This window comes from Cuculus canorus, chromosome 25 (genome assembly GCF_017976375.1).
Source record: "Cuculus canorus isolate bCucCan1 chromosome 25, bCucCan1.pri, whole genome shotgun sequence".
Lineage (NCBI taxonomy): Eukaryota > Metazoa > Chordata > Aves > Cuculiformes > Cuculidae > Cuculus > Cuculus canorus.
In genome coordinates this window covers 2,869,831-2,890,599 of record NC_071425.1, presented here as the reverse complement: position 1 = coordinate 2,890,599, position 20,769 = coordinate 2,869,831, and the positions used below count along the sequence as shown (strand labels likewise).

The window sequence follows — 20,769 nt, the reverse complement described above, 5'->3', positions numbered from 1 at the left end:
AGGATGCAGGGATGTGGGAACAGCACTGGGAGAGCCCTGAACTGGGAACAGCGAGGAGAGAGCTCTGGACAGGAAACATCACTGGGAAAGCTTTGGATTTGGAACATCACTGGGAGAGCTCCAGTTTGGGAACACCACCAGGAGAGCTCCAGACTGGGAACATCACTGGGAGAGCTCTGGTTTGGGAACACCGCCAGGAGAATTTGGGCTTAGGAACACCACTAAGAAGAGGTCCACTTTGGGAACACCACCAGGAGAGCTCCAGTTTGCAGGCTGGGTGCTGGGCACAGCCCTTCATTCCATTTCCTCAGGACACACTGCTCTGCCTCTGCACTGGGTACGGCTGCTCTTCATATGCTTCTTCGCCTTTTTCTTCTGTTTCTTCTCCCCTCCGCTCGTCTCCTCTTGATTTCCCCCCTCCATATCATTTCCACGTTCTTCTTGATGATTCCTGGCACCATTTTGCTTTCCACCTCTGTGATTCTGTGTGCTCTGTTTTCTTTCTTCTTCCTCTCGGTACATCTCTGAGTTGCCATCTTCTGTGTTTTCACTGCTGAAATCATAATCTGTGGAGGAAAAAGCAATCTTTGACCGAGCTATGGCACTGCACAATCCGTGGGAATAGCAAGAGCCTGGTGTCTGTCCCAGCTCCCCTCTGGTTTCCCTTTCCTGGCTCCCATTGCTGCTGGTGTGCGGGACTGGGAGCAGCGGGTGGTTGGAGCTGCGTGCATCCGTGACCAGGTGTATCCATGGCCAAGTACATCAGTGACCGGGTGCATCCCTGGCCAAGTACATTGATGGCCAGGTGTATCCATGGCCAAGTGCATCCATGCCCAGGTACAACCATGCCCAGCTACATCCATTGCCAAGTGCATCCATGACCAGCTACATCCATGGCTGGGTACATCCATGGCCAAGTGCATCCATGGCTAGGTGCATCCCTGGCCAGGTGCATCCCTGGCCAGGTGCATCCATGGCCAGCTACATCCATGGCCAGCTACATCCATGACCAGGTACATCCATGGCTAGGTGCATCCCTGGTCAGGTACATCCTTGGCCAAGTGCATCCCTGACCAGGTGCATCCCTGGCCGGGTGCATCCATGACCAGGTACATCCATGGCCAGGTACATCCCTGGCTGGGTTCATCCCTGGCTGGGTGTATCCATGACCAGGTGCATCCATGACCAGGTACATCCATGGCTGGGTACATCCATGGCCAAGTGCATCCATGGCTAGGTGCATCCCTGGCCGGGTGCATCCATGGCCAGGTATAACCATGACCAGCTACATCCATGGCCAAGTGCATCCATGGCTAGGTGCATCCCTGGCTGGGTACATCCTTGGCCAAGTGCATCCCTGACCAGGTGCATCCATGGCCGGGTGCATCCATGGCCGGTGCACCCATGACCAGGTGCATCCCTGGCTGGGTTCATCCATGACCAGGTACATCCCTGGCCAAGTTCATCCTTGGCCAAGTGCATCCATCACCAGGTACATCCCATGGCCAAGTACATTGATGCCTGGGCGGATCCATCCAGGACCAGGCGCATCCCCGGAGCAGCCTCCCGGCGCTGGGAAGGCTTGGGAAGCGCTGCCACCTCCTGCCCAGGCTGGGAATAGCGCGGTCCTTTCAGAGAGATTTTAATCCAGTATTTTGTAAGGTGTATTTGTTGGACCCTGTGGATGCAGTTGCTGCTTTGGAGGCCTCAACGCTGCGCATCTACTTTATTCCACAGTCATATTTTGCTTCTGACTGCTCCCTCCATCCCACATTACGGACACTGGAGCTGCTTTCAGTGACATTAAAACCAGCTTTTTTAAGTGGGTGGCACTGGTAAGTGACACCAGGCTCCCTCCGGGCTTCCCCAGCTTCACTATCATCGCTCACCTTGCTTTATACCAGGATGAAGCCTTTGCTGCCAAAAAACTGAAGCTACAAATTATAACTGTGCTACAGCACCTCCCATCCAACACCAGGCTGGGAGAGCTGGGGTTGTTCAGCCTGGAGAAGAGAAGGCTCCAGGGAGACCTTAGAGCAGCTTCCAGCACTGAAAGCGGCTCCAGGAAAGCTGGGGAGGGGCTCTGGATCAGGGAGTGCAGGGATAGAATGAGGAGGAATGGTTTTCAGCTGAAAGAGGGGAGATTGAGATGAGAGCTTAGGGAGAAATGTTTCCCTGTGAGGATGGGGAGGCCCTGCATGAGGTTGCCCAGAGCAGTGGTGGCTGCCCCATCCCTGGAGGGGTTCCAGGCCAGGTTGGATGGGGCTTGGAGCAACCGGATCCAGTGGGAAGCGTCCCTGCTCATGGCAGGGGTTGGAATTGGATGGGCTTTGAGGTCCCTTCCAACCCAAACCGCTCCATGATTCTATGATTCTATACAGCTTCCCACATAAATGAATCTCTGCTGCTATGCACCAGTACAGAGGATGCGATACCAGCCAGAAATCTGGGTGTTTGCCACCTGGCAATGGTGTGCTTTCCTCCCACACCTTGACCTGTGCTCCAGGACAGGAAAGTGGAGAATTTTTTATCTTTATGGCATGCAGAGGTCTAAATGACAACTACCTTTAATACTGTAAACTGTCTCCGCTTCTCTTTCTTTCAGCTCTTCAAAGAAGCTTTCGCTCACATCTTCCAAGGCCTGAAAGTGAAACAGCTTATTAGGAAAACCTCTAGAAGTACAGTTCCATACTTAATATCTCTGCTATCATTACCTCCTCCTTTCCTACCTACTCTCGGCAACAACATCCTTCATTTCTCCCCGCAGTCATCCTTGCCTGCTGCTATCCCTTATTAAATGCCTCCTCCCCTGAAGATTCCATCTCTCACACTATAATTTTTCTTCCAGCAGGAGCATGGGCTCCACTTGAGCTCTGGACATCCCTGAGGGATCACCAGAGAGGAAGGTGCCCATGGTGTAACTTGCCTGGGTAGCTGCTGCCGTTAGATCATCCACAATCCACCGAGGTGGAGACCAGAACACCCAGATTGCTTTACCTGGCTCACCGGCCATGCCCAAATGTTCTCCAGGGTGGTTTCTCTTGGATGTTTTGGAGACACCAGAAAAGATAGAGCTGTGATTGACAGCTGATAATAGAGAGATGGCACCGCTCTATTCTGCGTGCGAAACCCTTATCCCAAGGAGGTCCAAAGGAAATTTCCCCTTGGCAGGCACTCAACCTTTTAATATGTAGGACTGGTTCATAAATTTGGGTTATGTTCTCTGAGCCAGGAGGTTTCATAAACTTAAAGGAGGCTCCGGGAAAGCTGAGGAGTGGCTCTTGACCAGGGAGGGAAGGGACAGGATGAGGGGGAACGCTTTTAAGCTGAAAGAGGGGATGAATGGGCTTTGAGGTCCCTTCCAACCCAAACCTTTCTATAATTCTGTGATAACTTTAAATGTAAGAACTGCCTTAGAGGCTGCATTTCTCTCTTTAACAGTCTGGCTGCGTGGTGCCGTTTCCTCAGTCACAGGACACTGGAGAATAGGTACAGCAGACTTGTCGCTGCCCTAAGTTTCCCTCCTCCTTACAGTAAGGATGGCCTCTTGAGCAGCTTCATCATGTATAACCTTCGCCTTCTGAAGAGCTTCTTCAAAGTTCACGATTGCAGACCGATAATCCTTTAATTGTACTGCAACAGACAAATGAAAACATCAATTTTAACGTACGATTGTGAGATCAACCAGAGTTAATCAAGCTGAACAGGCTGTCTCCATCCTTAGAGCAATATTTGTGCTCATGCCTTTACCTTGTGCTTGTGCCAGCAGTACCACAGCGTGGAGCTGCCACTCAACATCTCCCTCTTCATTTGCTGACTGCAAGGACTTCTCTCCATAATTACGGGCTGCTTCAGCTTGATTGAGCTCAAAGTAACATCGGCCAATTTCATGGAACAGCCAGGTCTTCTCCAGGCTGGATTTTGCCATTGGAATCTTCTCCTCCCATCTTTACGCGCAGAGTAAGACAGACAAACATTTACTGCATCTCACTGCATCATGATTTTTACCATGATTCCACGTATTGTTGTTGTGAAAAGTTCCAGAGCCCCCCTTGCTAGCAGTGTGATTAAACAAATGGAAAAGACAGCATCTAATTAATTCAAAATAATTGGTTTTGACAATTATTGACCAAAAAAAAAGCTGCCTTTTCTGTAATTAATTCTACATACGTGTCGATAGCTTGCTGGAATTTCCCCATTCTGGCATAAACTCTGCCAACATTCCCCAGGGCTCTGGATACGGCATCTGGCAGGTTGCTGCGTTGAAAAGAAAAAGAAATCATCACTGAAATAGTCTTGTTCCTGATACAGCCTGCGCTTTCTTCAGCTTCACGATTTCTTTGGTGCTCAACATGACTTCAGGAGAAATGTTGAGAATTAAAGGTAAAGGACTGATGTCAGCCTGAAAGGCAGAAAATCAAGGTAGGTTTGGGGCTGATCTATAGCTGTTGCAGCTGAAACTCATAAGACTCAGGGGAAAGTAATTTTGTTTTGTCTTTGAATATTTTTTTTTTCTCAAATTTGGCAGTCCTTAAAGTCTTTCGACTTTCTTTGCCTTAGTTTCCCTTTGTGGACTTGAGGATCATAGAATCATGGAACGGTTTGGGTTGGAAGGGACCTCAAAGCCCATCCAGTTCCACCCCTGCCATGGGCAGGGACGCCTCCCACTGGATCCGGTTGCTCCAAGCCCCATCCAACCTGGCCTTGAACCCCTCCAGGGATGGGGCAGCCACCGCTGCTCTGGGCAACCTGGGCCAGGGCCTCCCTACCCTCACAGGGAAACATTTCTCCCCAAGATTTCATCTCAATCTCCCCTCTTTCAGCTCAAAACTGTTCCCTCTCATCCTCTCCCTGCCCTCCCTAATCCAGAGCCCCTCCCCAGCTTTCCTGGTGCCCCTTTCAGCACTGGAAGCTGCTCTAAGGTCTCCCTGAAGCCTCCTCTTCTCCAGGCTGAACAACCCCAACTCTCTCAGCTTGTCCTTGGATGGTTCTCCAGCCCTCGGATCATCTCCGTGGCCCTTGTGGTCCTTAGAAATCCCTGACCAGTGCCTGGGTCCCTGACACGAATGGATAATTCCTTTCCAAGAGGAAAGGGAAGACCCCAAAGCCTGCCTGCAAAGTGCAGACTTCTACAAGCCTCTGGGTAAGAGGCACTGCTCCCAGTACTGTGACTGCTCCTTTGCCCCACACCAGAGGAAGCTCCTTTTATAACCATATAGCCTGTGGACTTGAATTTTTTTCCTCAATTAGGCTTCGTTCCCATCTTCCAACGTGGCCTGCTTTGATTACCCTTGCCTTGCAAATGAAAAACCTGATGAGAGGATAAAGCATCGCTGAGGGCAATGGGCATCATTAACAATATCTCGCTGCACCCCAGCCACAGCAGGGCCGGCTCCCCCTCATCATCCCAGCATTTCAGCCCCTTAAACACTATTTCATATTGGTTTAAAAAGTACTAAAATTACATATCTCATTCCTGCCCATTTTTAAGTTTATTTGGTGTAACTGGGGAGCGGAGATCACCAGGACAGAGGCAGAAATTTCCTAAACCACTATTAATTTTAAGAAGTGATTTGTGAAAACAATAAATGTTGTTAACGTTAACAGCCTTAAGTGGTATTGGTGAAAATCAAATCAAAATAACTTCAATTCAAGTAACTATTTTTTCTCACGTGCTTGGCAAAACTGTTACTTAATCTTAAGACTCCATTTCACTTCATTCTGTTTTAGCTGAAAGAGCTGCAGGATGTGTTCGCTATGAGCAGGTAAATGTACCTCTTGGGTAAATATTTCCAGCCTGCTACCATGGTTTGAATGTGCATGATTTTAAGAGAAAAATGTAGCAGAAAACTTGTGCATTTGGGAGCCGGACCTTCCTGAGAAGGCTAAAGTGCTTGAGACTAGGATTTGTGTTCTCTTTTGGTCTGCTTCAGCAGAGATTTAGATGTGCAATGTGGTCTGTGTCCTCTAAAAACCTGCTTGAGTCTCCTTATTTTTGAAATAGAGGAGATAATAAGTGGCTTGGGCAGAACCTGAATGCGTTGCCTCGTTAAATCTCCAGGTGAGCATTCCATTACCTAATGCTAATCCATCTTAACAGAGGTACTTCCCTCTGTATATTGGATTTTTTTTCCCCCCATCCAGCTGAACTTCTCATCACTTACTTCTGCCTGGCAACTTCCAGATCCATTTTATGGCTTTGCAGAGCTGCTTCCATCTGGCCCATCTCTAAGCGAGCGGTCCCAATGCAGCTGTGGAGGTTTCCAATCAGTTCATTCTTCTTAGGAACTTCATCGGCTGACAACCCTTGTATTGTTTTTAGCACATGCTCGGCTTTCTTGCAGCTTTCTTCAGGGCAGTCACCACTCAGCACTAGAGATGGAGAGGAAAGGTTAAATGTTGGCAGGTGAACACAGTGATACTGAGGAAGTAGGTGCAGCTGTGTGAGCTTCAGACCAAGCTTAGGAGAGGTCAGAGCTCTTTGTGCATCTTCTCCCTCCAATCTCCAAGAAATATGCCCCTGGGAGATGGTACTTCTGGCCCTCCTCGCACTACTGGAAATCACTTCCATCACAGCAAGTAAAGAAAAATGACTCTGGTAATGCATTAGACTTGCTGAAGAAAGGTAAAGGAGAATGATGCTTATTGTTGAAAGGTTTGAAAGCTCAGAGTTAGGGCAGCTTGGTCTTGGAGGTGAAGTTTTAGCTACAGTACTTAAGAGTTTTATCTCCTAAATTAGCCCCTTGCGCTTTCCTGGTGAGCTCTTCTCATTTGCTCAGGGAAGTTGTGGCTGCCCCATCCCTGGAGGTGTTCCAGGCCAGGTTGGATGGGGCTTGGAGCAACCAGATCCAGTGGGAGGTGTCCCTGCCCATGGCAGGGGGTGGAACTGGATGGGCTTTGAGATCCCTTCCAATGCAAACCATTCTATGACTGCACCCAGCTGGGCTAGAGCGCTGCAGGAATTAGACTGCAGGGTGTTTCTGATGCTGCCTTCACTGAGTTGTAGTAGTTTAAAAGAACTGAATTGCAGTAATGCCTAAATTTATTTCCCCGGGTTGTAAAATATGCAGCAAAGGAAGAGAGAGAGAGACTAGAAGTGGCTGAATTACTCCTTCATTCCAAAACACTGTTTTTCAGCAGCTTCATCTCTCTACTTCATCTAAAAAAATGGTATCATTTTAATGCTAGTGGCATCTCTCAATAAAGCAACTTCTGATTACCACTCCAGCCCGAGGCATTTGCTAAGCAGTGGCCTGCCTGGCTTTGCTAAGTGGTGTCTCCAAAACCAATCAGCAAGACCTCAAGTACAGAGAAAGCTGAGAAAAAAAAAATGTGTTGGAGTCTGTATCTCAGAAGGTGTTGGGAAAAGTGAAGAATACAAAAGCAAACACTTGCCAAAAACTGCCTGTAGTGTTTGCTAATACTTGCACCGCTTCTATTGTTGTGCTCTGTAATTACTGCAGCAAATAATTACATGTGCCAGTCATTATTTTCTTACTGCTTCCATCCAGGACACCTACACATCTCAATGTCCTCCATACTCTTCGCGACGTATCTGCCAACCTCAGCTGGATTTAGCTTCTTGTCCCGGATCCACCTTTGCTGCCTGAGCTTGCGCTCTCTCACGCGGGCGTAAATAGGGTTCTGCTGCTGCCAGAATTCACTGTGTGTCTCCAGGTAGGAAATGCCACTCAAAACCAGGTCTGCTACTTTAATCCCTTGCTTTGTGCGGCTCTCCATCAAATCTGAAATGAGACGGTAAAACCCAGGAGAGTGTTAACATTCAGGATTAGGTGAAGCTGCAGTTCAGCAGCTTGTCAATGTTTTTCTGCTCTAATAGAGAGTCCTAGAAATTAAAGTCTTCAGAGCCGCTCAGAACTGATGCGATTAGGAGGGAAATTATGGCAAATTGCTTTGCTGTGACCTATTCTGTGTGTTTGTGTGAGCTGGAGCTGGTGGTCACAGCATTCTCAGCAGGGCCGCAGGCGATGAGGGCTCACTGCGATGAGCGAGCGCCCGTCCTCCTGGACAGACAAATGTATGGGGCATCTGCGTTGAAATGACACTTAAAAACAATGTGGATTAGATTGAAACTGAGAGGGCTCTTATATACCTGGAAACCAGAGAGCCCACGTCTTATTAATATCAGTAATACCTTAAAACGTGTGAGCAGTGATTAATCCTCAATTACTTCTCTATTACTGGGTAAAGAGTTGTCTAGAAAAATTACTCAGGTGTGGAGTCACCTTTCTGCCTAGTTTTAAAAGTAAGATGCGTCTCCAAATCCTGCGTCTTGATCTTAACAGTGTTTATAATGAAACCACAAATGAGTTGCAGCCTATGAGCAATGCTTTGCACTTAATGCAAGTGGAATTTATCTTTGGGATAGAAGTTATTTGTAATGATACTGTTTCTGCTTTTGATTTCATCAGCGCAGATTGCTTTTGAGTTGTTTTATTGTTCGTTATAAAAGCCTCACATCTAAAAGGGAAGAGAATAGGCTCAGACATGGTTAGAAATATTTGATTTGGCTCCAAAACTACCTGTACTCTCCAGCTACCACCTGTCGGGACCCCTGCAAGCACTATGGGCTGTGAGCTCTGGTACAAATCAGGAAGAGTAATCGTAGGGATAAAAAAAAGGAGAACCTGCTTAGAAGTAACATTTAGTTAAATACAATGGAGACAAACCTTTATCTTTGAGCAAATTTTCTAGGTAAGCCTTGTCAGCATAAAATTCTCCAAGAAACTGTCGCTGAGCTTTTGGATTCCTCACAGGCACCTGGTTTTTTGTCCGTTTTTCATCCTTTGTCAGTTTGATTTGGAGTTTCTGGTTCGCTTTTCTGCTCTACAGTGAGAATAAATAAAGGGAGAAGGAGTAGGTTAGCGGGGAACGCTAGAATTAGCAGAATTCTGTTTATGCTTCATGTAAACCTACTTATTTTTTAAATAAAAGCAAAAACTCAGTGTCTCGCCTACTGCTTTGGTTATGAGCAACTGAAATTTTGCACCCAATTGTGCCCCCTTGCTTCCTAGAACAGGAGAGGGCACGATTGTAACAGCAAGAATTAGTTCTGCTCCGGTATCTTGTACTGTTCTGGAGGGCTTGCGGTGCTGTGGGAGGAGGTTGAGGCTATGGGGAAGGCAGGTCCAGTTGTTCATAGTCAAAGAAACAGTGTCTGGAAGAGCCAGGGCTTCTGAACCATCAGGAGGGTATTCCTAAAGTTTCACATCCAGCCTTTGTACAGATCATTTTTACCGCTGAGGAGCTGTCATTCCAGCTGCCAGAAGCAATGAGCATTCACTGCACTGCCTTCAAAGGGAAGCGTGGCTTGGCATGCCGGAGGAACAAGGCACCGCTGCAATGACCCACGCCAAAATTAAGCAATCGAGAAAGTGGCCATTATCAAAAACGTCAACCTTACACATCAGGTGAAGCCAAAGTAAATATTGTAGATAAATGTACCCTGGCTCTGAGCTCTAGCTGTTACTCATTACCCTTGATGGGTGATCAGCATCACCCAACGGGAACCGGCAGAGAAATTTCTAACTGGGCTTTGTTTCCCCTTGGTTGCTCTTTTCTGTCCTTCGGACTTCTCCTTTTAATTCTGCATAGCCTGAGCCAGAACTACCTTAAAAGCAGGTGCCTGAATACTCTCCTAACAGATCAGCGTGCTTCCTGGATTCCAGACTCTTCACTAGACCAACCATTGCTGCAGAAAGTAGTAATCCTTTAATGCCTATTTTAGAGAGTATTAGTGTTATAATAATTCTAGTTAGCTTCTAAAGCAAGAGCTCTTCAGACTATACCTCTGCCTGCTTGCTTATAAAGCACAGACCCTCTTTATTTTCCAGTCTAACTGAGGATGGACCTGGAAATACAAAGAAAACACTCATTAGTGTTCAAGAACGGCAGTGCGAAGGCTTTAGAAATCAAAATGACCATAAATGTGCCACGCCTATAACGTCCTCTTTGAAATAAAGCTTTCTACAGATTCTTTCATAGGAAATAGAATTGTGGAATGGTTTGAGTTTGGAAGGGACCTTCAAGATCAGCCAGTTCCAACCCCACTTTCATGGATGTTGGGATATTCTGTGAGCAGGGAACTCAGCTCCTTTAGGGATTTTAATTCCTATTTTCACATGGGGCTCCCATTACGGCGCAGGTTGCTTACATGCTGTATCCTGCATGGAAAGAGAGAAACGAAAAGGACAGCAGATCCTGTGGGATCACAGCCAAAGCTTGAAATGGAAGGAAAGCTGATAAGCACGTGGATCCCCAGCAGTCCAGGGAACTCTTTTATAGGTTTTGTGCGTTGTTGTTAGCGGAAAAAAAACTCACTTTCCCTCTGATATCCAATTCTGCTGCTAAGATTGAGCCCTGGTAGTGGAGGGGAGAGTGAAAACAGCTCTGTGTTTTGGCCTGGTTAGAGGGAAGGAAAGAGCTTCACATGCTATTGGAGAGGGATTTCCTCAGCAAGGCAGCTGGGCCAAGATCAGCGATGTGCGTAAACACGTATGGTGACAGGCAGGTGTTCCTGAATCTGTCAAGCGAAGCAGTTTTGAGGATGTGCCCTGTTAACGTGTGTGCATTTCCCAACTAGTTAAATATCTCGATCCAGTGCTAACGTATTTCCTTGCTTGTTTTATCTTGCATCGAGGAGCTATCGCTTCAGCAAAAAAAAAAAGTCTTTTTGGGTTTTAACCTGTTTGCCCGGATGCTTGAAGGCATTTCCAGCTTTTACCTCGGAATACCAAGCATGACAAGCATTTCAACTACGAGCTGCAGAGACATAAAAGCATTTGTTTTAATGACAGAAACGTTTAGGTTAGAAAAGACCTTGAAGATCATCGAGTCCAATCATAAACCAAGCTAAGAAAGCAGGAAAACAAGCCAGATCTGGAGCATTTCCTTGGGTTTTTATAGATAAATATCAGCTTTAGGCTTTTACACACACACCTGGGACATGGAGTTAATCCGTGGTGGACTGAAATATTGAAAAGGATTTCAGGGAGAGTAAAGCACTTAAATATCTGGAGGATCAGGGCCGGTGTACACGGATGTGCAGGCAGGGTGCGTCCTGGCTCTGTGAAGGGACTGCCCAGGCAGGTTTTACAGCAGCCTGGCGAGCTCTGAGCAGCATCCAAGGTGGCAGCCCCAGCTGAGGTGTGCCCAGCAGCGGGCACGTGTCCTGTCCATGCTCTGCACAGGAGAGCCGTGCTAAGGGGAAAGTTAAGGGAAAAGGGACCAGTTTTCAGTTTACTTTTACCATCGCTAGGTCCTTGGCCTTTCCTGTCTCCTGCAGGACTCCGTTCTCTCATCTACACCAGAAATTATGAAAGCAGTGCTCCGTTGCAACAGTCAACAGTTTCACTGGTCTTATGCAACGTAAATTGGAGAGAAGTCAGGATCTGGGGAAGGCCAGGCTCAGGTAGCACAGCAGATTTCATTATGAGCTTGGAATATTAGGATAAAGATCTCAAAATGGATTCGGTGATCAGTAGGAGCTGTAAATAGATGAGCTGCTCTCTTCTGCATTCCTCAAAACATTGGAAATTTAAGTTAGTGTCATACTTTCCTCGTATAACAGACGTTAGGAGACACTGTACAGCAGTCAACCAGAGAAAAAAGCACAGAGCTGTGCTCTTTTTGTTGCTTCTTGGTTTCATCACTGGCGCAATCCGTGGTTTCAGTACAGGCTGAAGATGAAGTGATTGAGAGCGAGCCTGCAGAGAAGGACTAGGGGGTGCTGGAGGATGAGAAGCTTAACGTGAGCTGACAACGGGTGCTCGCAGCCCAGAAAGCCAACAGTGTCCTGGGCTGCATCCAAAGCCGTGGGACCAGCAGAGCGAGGGAGGGGATTTTGCCCCTCTGTTCTGCTCTTGTGAGACACCATCTGGAGCCCTGCGTTCAGTTCTGGAGTCCTCATCATAAGAAGGATATGTAACTGTTGAAAATGGTCCAGAGGAGGCCACGGAGATGATCCGAGGGCTGGAGCACCCCTGCTAGAAGGACAGGCTGAGACAGTTGGGGTTGTTCAGCCTGGAGAAGAGAAGGCTCTGAGGAGACCTTAGAGCAGCTTCCAGCATGGAAAGGGGAGCTCCAGGAAAGCTGGGGAGGGACTTTTTACAAGGGCCTGGAGTGATAGGACGAGGGGGAATGGATTTAAATTGGGAGGGAGAAGATTTAGATGAGACATTAGGGAGAAATTCTTCCCTGTGTAGGTGGGGAGGCCCTGGCCCAGGTTGCCCAGAGCAGTGGTGGCTGCCCCATCCCTGGAGGGGTTCAAGCCCAGGTTGGATGGAGCTTGGAGCAACCGGATCCAGTGGGAGGTGTCCCTGCCCATGGCACGGGTGTTGGAACTGGATGGGCTTTGAGTTCCCTTCCAACCCAAACCATTCTATGATTTGAGAATGGCTACCAAGGACATGAATCCAAAGGCAAAGAGACTGTCACTGCAGGGTCCTTGGGTCACCTGCAGAGCTAGTTTGCCATCAGCTGTCCCTGAACAGCTTCTGGCTGTGCTAGCAGGGACCATAAAACAGAACATCTTACTTCCGATGCAGTTGATGATCGCCTCCTGGCATTTCTCAATACCCAGCCTGAACTTCTGTTGGTCTGGACGCAGCCTGTGGCCTCGATGATAAAACACCAATGCAAATTCGAAATCACCCATGATATATAATGTCTCGGCTTTTTGGTAAATTCCCTAAAATGACATTTAGGGGGTGGTAAAAAAGATTAAAAAAGAGAAAAAACCAAAAGCTTTAGAGATATCAATTAATTCCCCACCAGGCAGAAGTGAGCACCCTATGCTATTGTAATCTGCATAGAGTAAAATCTGGTCTTGGAACTCCACCTCAGTTGTTCATTGAGCATCCCCACATCTCTGGAAGCAATAAAAAAAGTCATGGATGTGTTCACAGGCAGCTGTTTCTGGCCATACGCTCTCTTAGACCCTGCAGTTTCATAGATAAAAGACCCATCCTTGGCCGCCTCAGACTCTTACCACATCATTCTATATACCTTGAAGAATGTTTTGTCATCTTTGAGAGAAGCTTCAGCATCTTTCATGGAGTTTTCTGTGTCTCCAAGTTTCAGGTAACATTTTGAGCGGGCAACTAGGCAGTCCTTGTCTCCTGCTCTCAGCTTCAGCGCCTGGAACGCAGCAGACAGCGATGACACCGATGCTGGGCTCAGCAGCGTGTATATAGAATCATGGAATGGTTTGGGTTCGAAGAGACCTCAAAGTGCATCCAGTCCCACCCCATGGGCAGGGACACCTCCCACTGGATCAGGCTGCCCAAGGCCCCATCCAACCTGGCCTGGAACCCCTCCAGGGATGGGGCAGCCACCACTGCTCTGGGCAAGTTAAAACCATTCCCCTTTGTCCTAGTGATTTAGAAAAGAAGGCCCCAGGGAGATCTTAGAGCAGCTTCCAGCACTGAAAGAGGCTCCAGGAATGCTGGGGAGGGGCTCTGGATCAGGGAGTGCAGGGATAGGACGAGGGGGGACAGTTCTCAGCTGAAAGAGGGGAGATTGAGTTGAGATCTTGGGGAAAAATGTTTTGCTGTGAGGGTGGGGAGCCCCTGGCCCAGGTTGCCCAGAGCAGTGGTGGCTGCCCCATCCCTGGAGGGGTTCAAGGCCAGGTTGGATGGGGCTTGGAGCAACCGGATCCAGTGGGAGGTGTCCCTGCCCATGGCAGGGGTGGCACTGGAAGGGCTTTGAGGTCCCTTCCAACCCAAACCATCCTATGATTGTATGATTCTATGAACACACGGGGACCATCCCTTCCCTGCTCCCACTGGCCACACCACAGCCAATCCAAGCCCGCGTGCTGTGGGTGCTGCACCCCCTCTCTGAGCATCCCCCACCCCAGGCAGGGATTGCACCTCCTCCCACCACTCTTTGGGTGCCCATTCCCACCTCTCCTTCCCTCGGTGACCCCCAGTCACCTTTAGGGACCTTTCCCTCCCTCCCCCCGCCCCAGAGGGTCCCTTCTTTTCATTCTCACCCTCTCATCCCCCTCCCTTCTCACTACCCGCCCCCCACCCCCAGGGGCCCCTTGGGCCACCCGCCGGTGCCCTCACGTTGTCGAAGCAGCGCAGGGCCTTGTCGTACTCCTTGAGCCGGAATAGCTGCTTCCCCTCGGACAACAGGTTGGGGAAGGTGCCGCCTTCCAGGCGATTGGCCGCCATCGCGCTCACCCGCGTCGCTGTTGCCTGGCAACCGTCCTGCTTCCGGCGCGACGAGTTTCCCGCGCAGCGGCCCTTCCTTCTGCATCGCGGGTTCGAGTCCCCACTCCGGCAGGAGGGCAGCACGTGGTGCAACACGGCTCAGGCTTCGGCATTTGTCACCCAACATGGCCATGCAGCGCTGCAGCATTGGGGATGAGCGGCTGGAAAGCTGCCTGGCAGAAAACCATCCGTGGAGAGGGGTTGTTTGGCAGCTGTTAAATAGTAGCCAGCAGTGGTTCAGGTGGCCAAGAAGGCAAACAGCATCCTGGCTTGGATCAGCCATGGTGCAGGGAAGGGATCGTCCCCCTGTGCTCGGTGTAGTGAGGCCACACCTTGAATCTTGGGTTCAGTTTTGGGCCCCTCACTCCAAGAAAGACATTGAGGGGCTGGTGCGTGTCTGGAGAAGGGAATGGAGTTGGGGAAAGGGCTGGAGAATAGGGGTTCTGGGGGAGACTGAGGGACCAGGGGCTGTTTAGCCTGGAGGAGGCTGAGGGGAGACCTCATCGCTCTCAGTAGCTCCTGGAAAGGAGGTTGTGGGAAGGTGGGTGCTGGGCTCTTCTCCCAAGTAACAAGCAATAGGATGAGAGGAAACGGCCTTAAGTTGGGCTAGCAGAGGTTAAGATTGGGTATTAGGAAATATTACTTCACTGAAAGGGTTGTCAAGCACTGGAAGTGAACGCCCAGGGCAGTGGTGGAGTCTCCATCCCTGAAGGGATTTAAAAGACTTGGAAATGTGGCGCTCGGGGGTATACGCTTTAGCAGTGGACTTGTCAGTGTCAGTTTTAGGATTAGACTTGATGATCTTAAAGGTCTTTTCCAATCTAAATGGTTCTGTGAGCTCACTGTCCATGGGGCCCCACCAGCGGCATGGGCAAGCACCTGCACTGAACCCCATCTCGCAGCAGAAGTTGCCACCAAGCTGCGGGCGAGGCCGCACACCCGGCGTTGTGGGGACAGGCAGCGCAGGGCGGGCTGTTTGGGCATGCGGTGTGACCATGGGTGGTGATGGGGAGGTGTGTGGAGGGGCTGCGCTGCACGTAAGGGAAAGAGATGCACGTTTTCATAGAATCATAGAATCATTTGGGTTAGAAGGGACCTTAAAGATCATCCAGTTCCAACCCTCTGCCATGGGCAGGGACACCTCCCACTGGATAAGGCTGCCCAAGGCCCATCCAACCTGGCCTGGAACCCCTCCAGGGATGGGGCAGCCACAACTTCCCTGGGCAACCTGGGCCAGTGTCACATCACTCTCTCGGTGAAGAAATTCCTCCTTCTGTCTAGTCTAAGTTTGCCCCTCCCCAGTTTATAGCCATTGTCCCTCATCCTATCCCTAAAAGCCTTTGTAAACAGTCCCTCTCCAGCTTTCTTTTAGCCCCCTTCAGGTATTGGAAGGTCGCTATAAGGTCTTCTTGGAGCCTTCTCTTCTCCAGGCTGAACAACTCCAACTCTCTCAACCTGTCCTCGTATGGGAGGTGTTCCAGCCCTCGGATCATCTTTGTAGCTAGCCAAAACCATGCGTGGGCTCTGGCAGAAGGGATTGGAGCTGCATAATGGGCACTCCCGGTGTCCCACACAGCCTCTCCTGGCCCAACCTGTGTGACCAACGGTGGATCTGGCACCCGCTGGGGTGTTGTTCACCCACCCGCATTTCCAAAGCTGCAGCAGGAGAGAAAGGGGGTGTGGGAGTGCAGGCGCTTGGCAAAATCGCTCTGCAAGAGCAATTGCGTGACTGCCTCGATTACTGCTGATCATCAGGCTGAACAGGTTCCACTGCTCAGCCGGGTCACAAGCCAGTGCCTCCTGCGGGGGTTTCACCAGGGCAGCCCACCACCTCTCCTTGGAATTATATATTCCATACTTTTGCGTATTTGCTGGTAGCTGGTGACACTGGTTTCATCACTGCAGTGTCACATCCTGGACAAACAAATGATGAATGCGAGATGCTGCTGGTTCTCTCCTCCTATCAGCAGCTTCAGTCTCGATTTTATCTCAGCCTTGGGTAAGACCCTGCCAAGATTAATGTTTGAATCAATTTGTTCCTGCCAAATGACTCAGAGTGGGTGTGCCGTCTGTCCTGCTTGGAGCCTGTGTAGTTTAAATTCACCACGGGGAAAATCAGTGCTGCTGCTGGATCGCAGATCCCTGGATCTCAGGAATGATCCTCACTCCATGGCTCTTGGGATGGGGCTGGAGTAGCTGCACAGCCCCGCAGTGTGGGAGGAAGGCTGGGTCTGTCATGTGTGGGTGGTGACACAAACACTAGTCAAGCCCTGGAGTGGGAGGCTGGTGTGACACAGCCCTGTCCCTGGGGAGTCTGAGAATTTAAGACAATTTAAGCTCCTGGTAACGGTTTGCCACGGACACTTTCCCTATTGGCGCTGCTGGGTGTGACGTACCGTCCCCAACGAGACAGGAGCATCATGTCAGTGTCCTCCGGTCCCCCTCCATGCGGTGGCTGCTGCAGGGCTGTGCTCCAGGCAGCTGGCAATGCCAGACAGCCCCAGAAGAACTCATCTCTGGACCAAAGCCATCCTCTCTCATCAGAGATCCCACCCCGGGGCGCCTCCCTTCAGCCTTGCTGATGCGTTCTGTAGTCAGAAGCTGGAAATATTAGGGAAAAAATGAATGTGTGATGGTGATTTCTGGCAAGCAGGGGTAGAGGGTGATGTCTGCCCTTAGAAGCTTGTTGTAAAGCAAGGAGGAGAGCCAGGACTAGGGCAGCGGGATGGCTGCGTCATAGAATCATAGAATGGTTTGGGTTGGAAGGAATCTTAAAGCCCATCCACTTCCAACCCCCTGCCATGGGCAGGGACACGTTCCACTAGACCAGGCTGTTCAAGGTCCCATCCAACCTGGCCTTGATGTATGGCACTGTTCCCGAGTGGGGCTCCTGGCTGCCCACGGGGCATCCATCGTGCTGTTACAGCCCCCCTGTGGGAGGATTGCCCTGTTGTTGGGTCCATCCCAGCTGCCAAAGGTGGTGGCACGCAAGGAAGTGCAGCCTGGGGCCATGAGAGGCCTCTCCTGGAGCAGCCAGGGCTGACACAGTGGGACAGTGGCTCTGTTGATACAAAAAATGCCAGCAAACAAACTCTCTAGGACTTGTTTTGGAGTTTTAGAAAGCGAGCATCCTTTATCAGGCCTCACAAAGGAGTGATCTCCATCAATGGTTTAAGGGAGTGTTAGGAATGGTTGAACTTGATGATCCAACCTGGTGGTTCTATGATTCTGTGATTCCATGAATGATATGCAGTGAGACAAGAGCTGGGACAGAATGTATTTCCCACTTACATGCCTATCTATACATTTCCCAGATATTTTATGCAGATTCTATTGCTTTCCAAGGACTAATTTTAATGTTATGAACTTCAAAACAACCAAATCTCTTGCTAATTTGGAGCTTTGAAGCCAGCTCTGCCTGACCTTGAGATAAGGGAAAGACTGCAAAGAGAGGTAACTACAGAAGAAGACACCTCTGTTCAGCACAGATCATCCTGAACACAAGACATCACCTCCAAAGAATGAACAATGCCTGGAAATTCTGGGATCCTATGAAAAACACTGAAAGAAAACATGCTCTCAGAGGGACGTTCTGCCTAACTTTAAAAAATACGGTTACTTAGATGAAACTCAACTCTATTTGAGCTTAAATCAAAAAAGTCCATGATCTAAGAGGTCTTTTGCAACCTAGTGAATCTGTGAGTCTATGAACTACTTCTACCACTGTCCTGCTCATGGCGGGGGGGGCCGGAACTACAACTCCCAGAAGCCCTCGCGGAGCCGCCCCACCTCCGCCAGCCAATGAGCGCGCGGCTCCCGCTCAGGCAAGGGACACGTGATGTCGGCGCCAGCCAATAAGAAGCGGCGTCGCCCGTAGCCCGATGGGCCGGAACGATCGCGCCGCAGCGAACAAAAGGCGGCGGCGGCGCTGGGTGAGGGCAGCGCGGCCGAGAGGGAGCCTGGGTGAGTCTGGAGGGATGGGGGAACCGCGTACCGGAGGGAGGGCTGCACGGTGGGGGAGCGGGGCTGGTGGCTCCCGACCTTAGAGGGGAGGGGAGTGCCGGTCCCTGCCGAGGCCGGGGGGGTCCCGGGCTGAACGGGGCTCTGGGTGCGGTGGGCACGGGCCAAGGCTGTAGAGGAGCTGGAGAAAGGGCTCCTGTCGGTGTCAGCACAGCCCAGCAGATCTCCTTCCTTGCCTGGAGTGGTTTGGGTTGGAAGGCACCTCAAAGCCTATCCAGTCCCACCCCCTGCCATGGGCAGGGACACCTCCCACTGGATCCGGTTGCTCCAAGCCCCATCCAACCTGGCCTTGAACCCCTCCAGGGATGGGGCAGCCACCACTGCTCTGGGCAACCTGTTCCAGAGCCTCCCCACCCTCACAGGAAAACATTTCTCCCTAAGATCTCCTCTCATCTCCCCGCTTTCAGATGAAAACCATTCCTCCTCATCTTCTCCCTTCACTCCCTGACCCAGAGCTCCTCCCCAGCTTTCCTGGAGCTGCTCTGAGGTCTCCCTGCAGCCTTCTCCCGGCTGAGCAACCTCAACTCTCAGCCTGTCTTCGTAGCAGAGGTGCTCCAAGAGCTGTGTAATGGCTGATTTCCAGCTCTGCTGTTTGTGACCTGCAAACACCTGCTGTGTGTCCTGCTGCTTTGGGAATTCCTCTTGTTCAGGCTTCTCACCTGTCTCTGTTAAACTATGCTTGTTGTCTGCAGTAGCATCTAAAGACTGGAAACTTAAGTGTGTTCTGAATATCTTGTTTGTAGGCATCTGTATTTTTTCTGTTTCCTTAGTTGAGTTGAAGCTCAGAGCGTCAGCTCTGCTGTTATTCCAGCCCTGTGGAGTTTCTCACATACAGAGCTTCTGTATGAGCGTGCAGAAATCATGCTCCCCATCCTCTGGCTCGCAGGGCTCTTCCAACTGGTAACAGTCCTGCCTGAAGAGGGGCCCAATACAGAGGGCAGACGTAGCTGGGAATGCTCTGCCAGGCAGAGTGCATGCTGCTCTGCAAGGGCCATGGAGAAGGATTTAAGGAATAGACTTGTTTCAGACTTTCCCCAGGGCTGCAGCACAGAATCTTCTTTAAAGACAGGGTTCCAACGCCCTGCTTCTGGCCTTAAGTTGTTTACGTGGGCATTTGGAGCCTGTCTGCTCATCTCCTTTAGCTGGACTTAACTCAGTTCATAGTCTTTCCCCCTCCTTGGTTGTTGTGTTATTCCCAAAGGCTCCCTGTCTGCAGGGATCCTCCTCCAGAGCTGGGCTCTTATCATGCCTGCTGCCTTAGTGAGTGCACCTGCTTGCATCACACCCAAATGGTGCCAGGCATTTCACAATGCACTGCACAGAGGGATCTTGACCCGAAAAGTTGGCCTCTTCCCTCCAGCCCCCTTGCTGTCTTCTGATGAAAGCACACGCGTTTGCCAGGTGCAAACTCACGTCACTTTTCATGCTGCTGTGAGTTGAAAATACCGGCTGCTCTTGAACTGTGTTAATAAATGACCTGGGATGGAGGAGGAAGGCTGCTTTACAGTGTGGTTTTGTTGACACTGGGAGAGAGGGCATGAAATCTTCACTGGAGAGGGAGTCCTTTTCTCCCAGCAAAAGAATCCCTGAGGGATGATTGGACTGTGGTACTGGTCTGGATCTAGGGAAACTGTGGGCATAACCACTGTGTTCTGTATGAAACAAAACTGGTGAGGCTCACAGAGAAGCAAGACTTCAATTTGGTTTATTTTGCTTTAAACTCTGTGGTTATTTCCTCCCCTTGCACAGTCGACCCTGTTTGCTCTGGGTTATGTCACATCACCCCATCTCTTTAGGAGTCAAGGGGACTTTACCCAGGTTCTGTTGTTGAAAAAGTCTCTTCTTGTATCCCTGCCTCTCTTTGTATATTATATTTTCCCTTCAGCTCCTCCCTGGTGTGTTGGGGCAGATGTATCGGTTGTGTCACAGCAAACACAACATCAGCTCTTTAATCCTTGTTGACCTTGCCACCCTCACATTGTTTTCCTCTTGTCAATACACTTGAAAAACTTTCTCCTTTCTCCAAGTGAAATTATTTTTTTCTTTGCGTATTTGGCAGGTGATGTTTTGCTTCCAGAAATAACTTATTCTTAGACCAGTAACACGCTTGTCAAACCAAGCTGGGGAGATGACATCCGTTCAGCAGAGCTCTCTGTCTCTGCAGGGTGAGTGCAGGACAGAATGCTTCAAACACAAGAGCAGTCCTTGTAACCCAGGCTGGAGCTGACCCTGCTTTGAGCCTGAGGTTGGGCTATAGATGACCTCCCCAGGCCCCTTCTAAGCTGGATTTTTCAGTTAAAATATGAGTTATAATAGGATCACAGAAAACTTTTATGGCAGGCACTATAGAAAATGCTTTAAAGTGGCAGTCGATTGTCCTTCACTCACCAAGTTTGGCCGTGAACCAGCTGTGTTTCCATACTACATCCTTCAAAGGAAAAGGCAAGGCAGTTCATCATGACTGGATTTTGAAGGGCTGTGAGGATGCAAGTCCAGTATGGAACTTACAGAT

At 49.8% G+C, this 20,769-nt stretch overlaps 2 protein-coding genes and 1 long non-coding RNA gene across 13 annotated transcripts in view; 2 read left to right on the top strand and 1 right to left on the bottom strand.

Annotated features, from left to right (window-relative positions):
- Positions 1-197: 197 nt before the first annotated feature.
- Positions 198-7,646, top strand: LOC128854617 (uncharacterized). Of its 10 annotated transcripts, XR_008453601.1 has the most exons (10): positions 198-337; positions 1,738-1,835; positions 2,382-2,470; positions 2,606-2,678; positions 2,849-3,031; positions 3,535-3,666; positions 3,770-3,960; positions 4,230-4,383; positions 4,950-5,143; positions 5,251-5,672. It is a non-coding gene; the product is annotated as an uncharacterized LOC128854617 (long non-coding RNA). The 10 variants fall into 10 exon arrangements; XR_008453596.1 differs by having other exon boundaries at positions 2,606-3,031; XR_008453598.1 differs by having other exon boundaries at positions 2,382-2,678; positions 2,849-2,967.
- ODAD4 (outer dynein arm docking complex subunit 4) lies at positions 294-14,216 on the bottom strand. 2 transcript variants are annotated; one of them, XM_054088707.1, is made up of 12 exons: positions 14,091-14,216; positions 13,027-13,158; positions 12,556-12,709; positions 9,810-9,871; positions 8,691-8,847; positions 7,521-7,745; positions 6,165-6,372; positions 4,171-4,257; positions 3,751-3,947; positions 3,533-3,633; positions 2,566-2,641; positions 294-566 (listed from the first exon to the last, which is right to left on the bottom strand). In XM_054088707.1, exons 1-12 carry the CDS (start codon positions 14,196-14,198, stop codon positions 295-297), a joined length of 1,779 nt encoding a protein of 592 aa, XP_053944682.1. In that variant the 5' UTR covers positions 14,199-14,216; the 3' UTR covers position 294. The 2 variants fall into 2 exon arrangements, with proteins under 2 accessions (XP_053944682.1, XP_053944683.1); XM_054088708.1 differs by lacking the exon at positions 13,027-13,158 and having other exon boundaries at positions 14,091-14,209.
- A 3,876-nt stretch (positions 14,217-18,092) lies between these two features.
- Positions 18,093-20,769, top strand: part of ACLY (ATP citrate lyase) — a 29,886-nt gene continuing 27,209 nt past the window's right edge. Inside the window, exon 1 of the mRNA XM_054088416.1 lies at positions 18,093-18,200. The gene's annotated coding sequence lies outside the window, so the exon portion shown is untranslated. The remainder of the gene's footprint in view (positions 18,201-20,769) is intronic.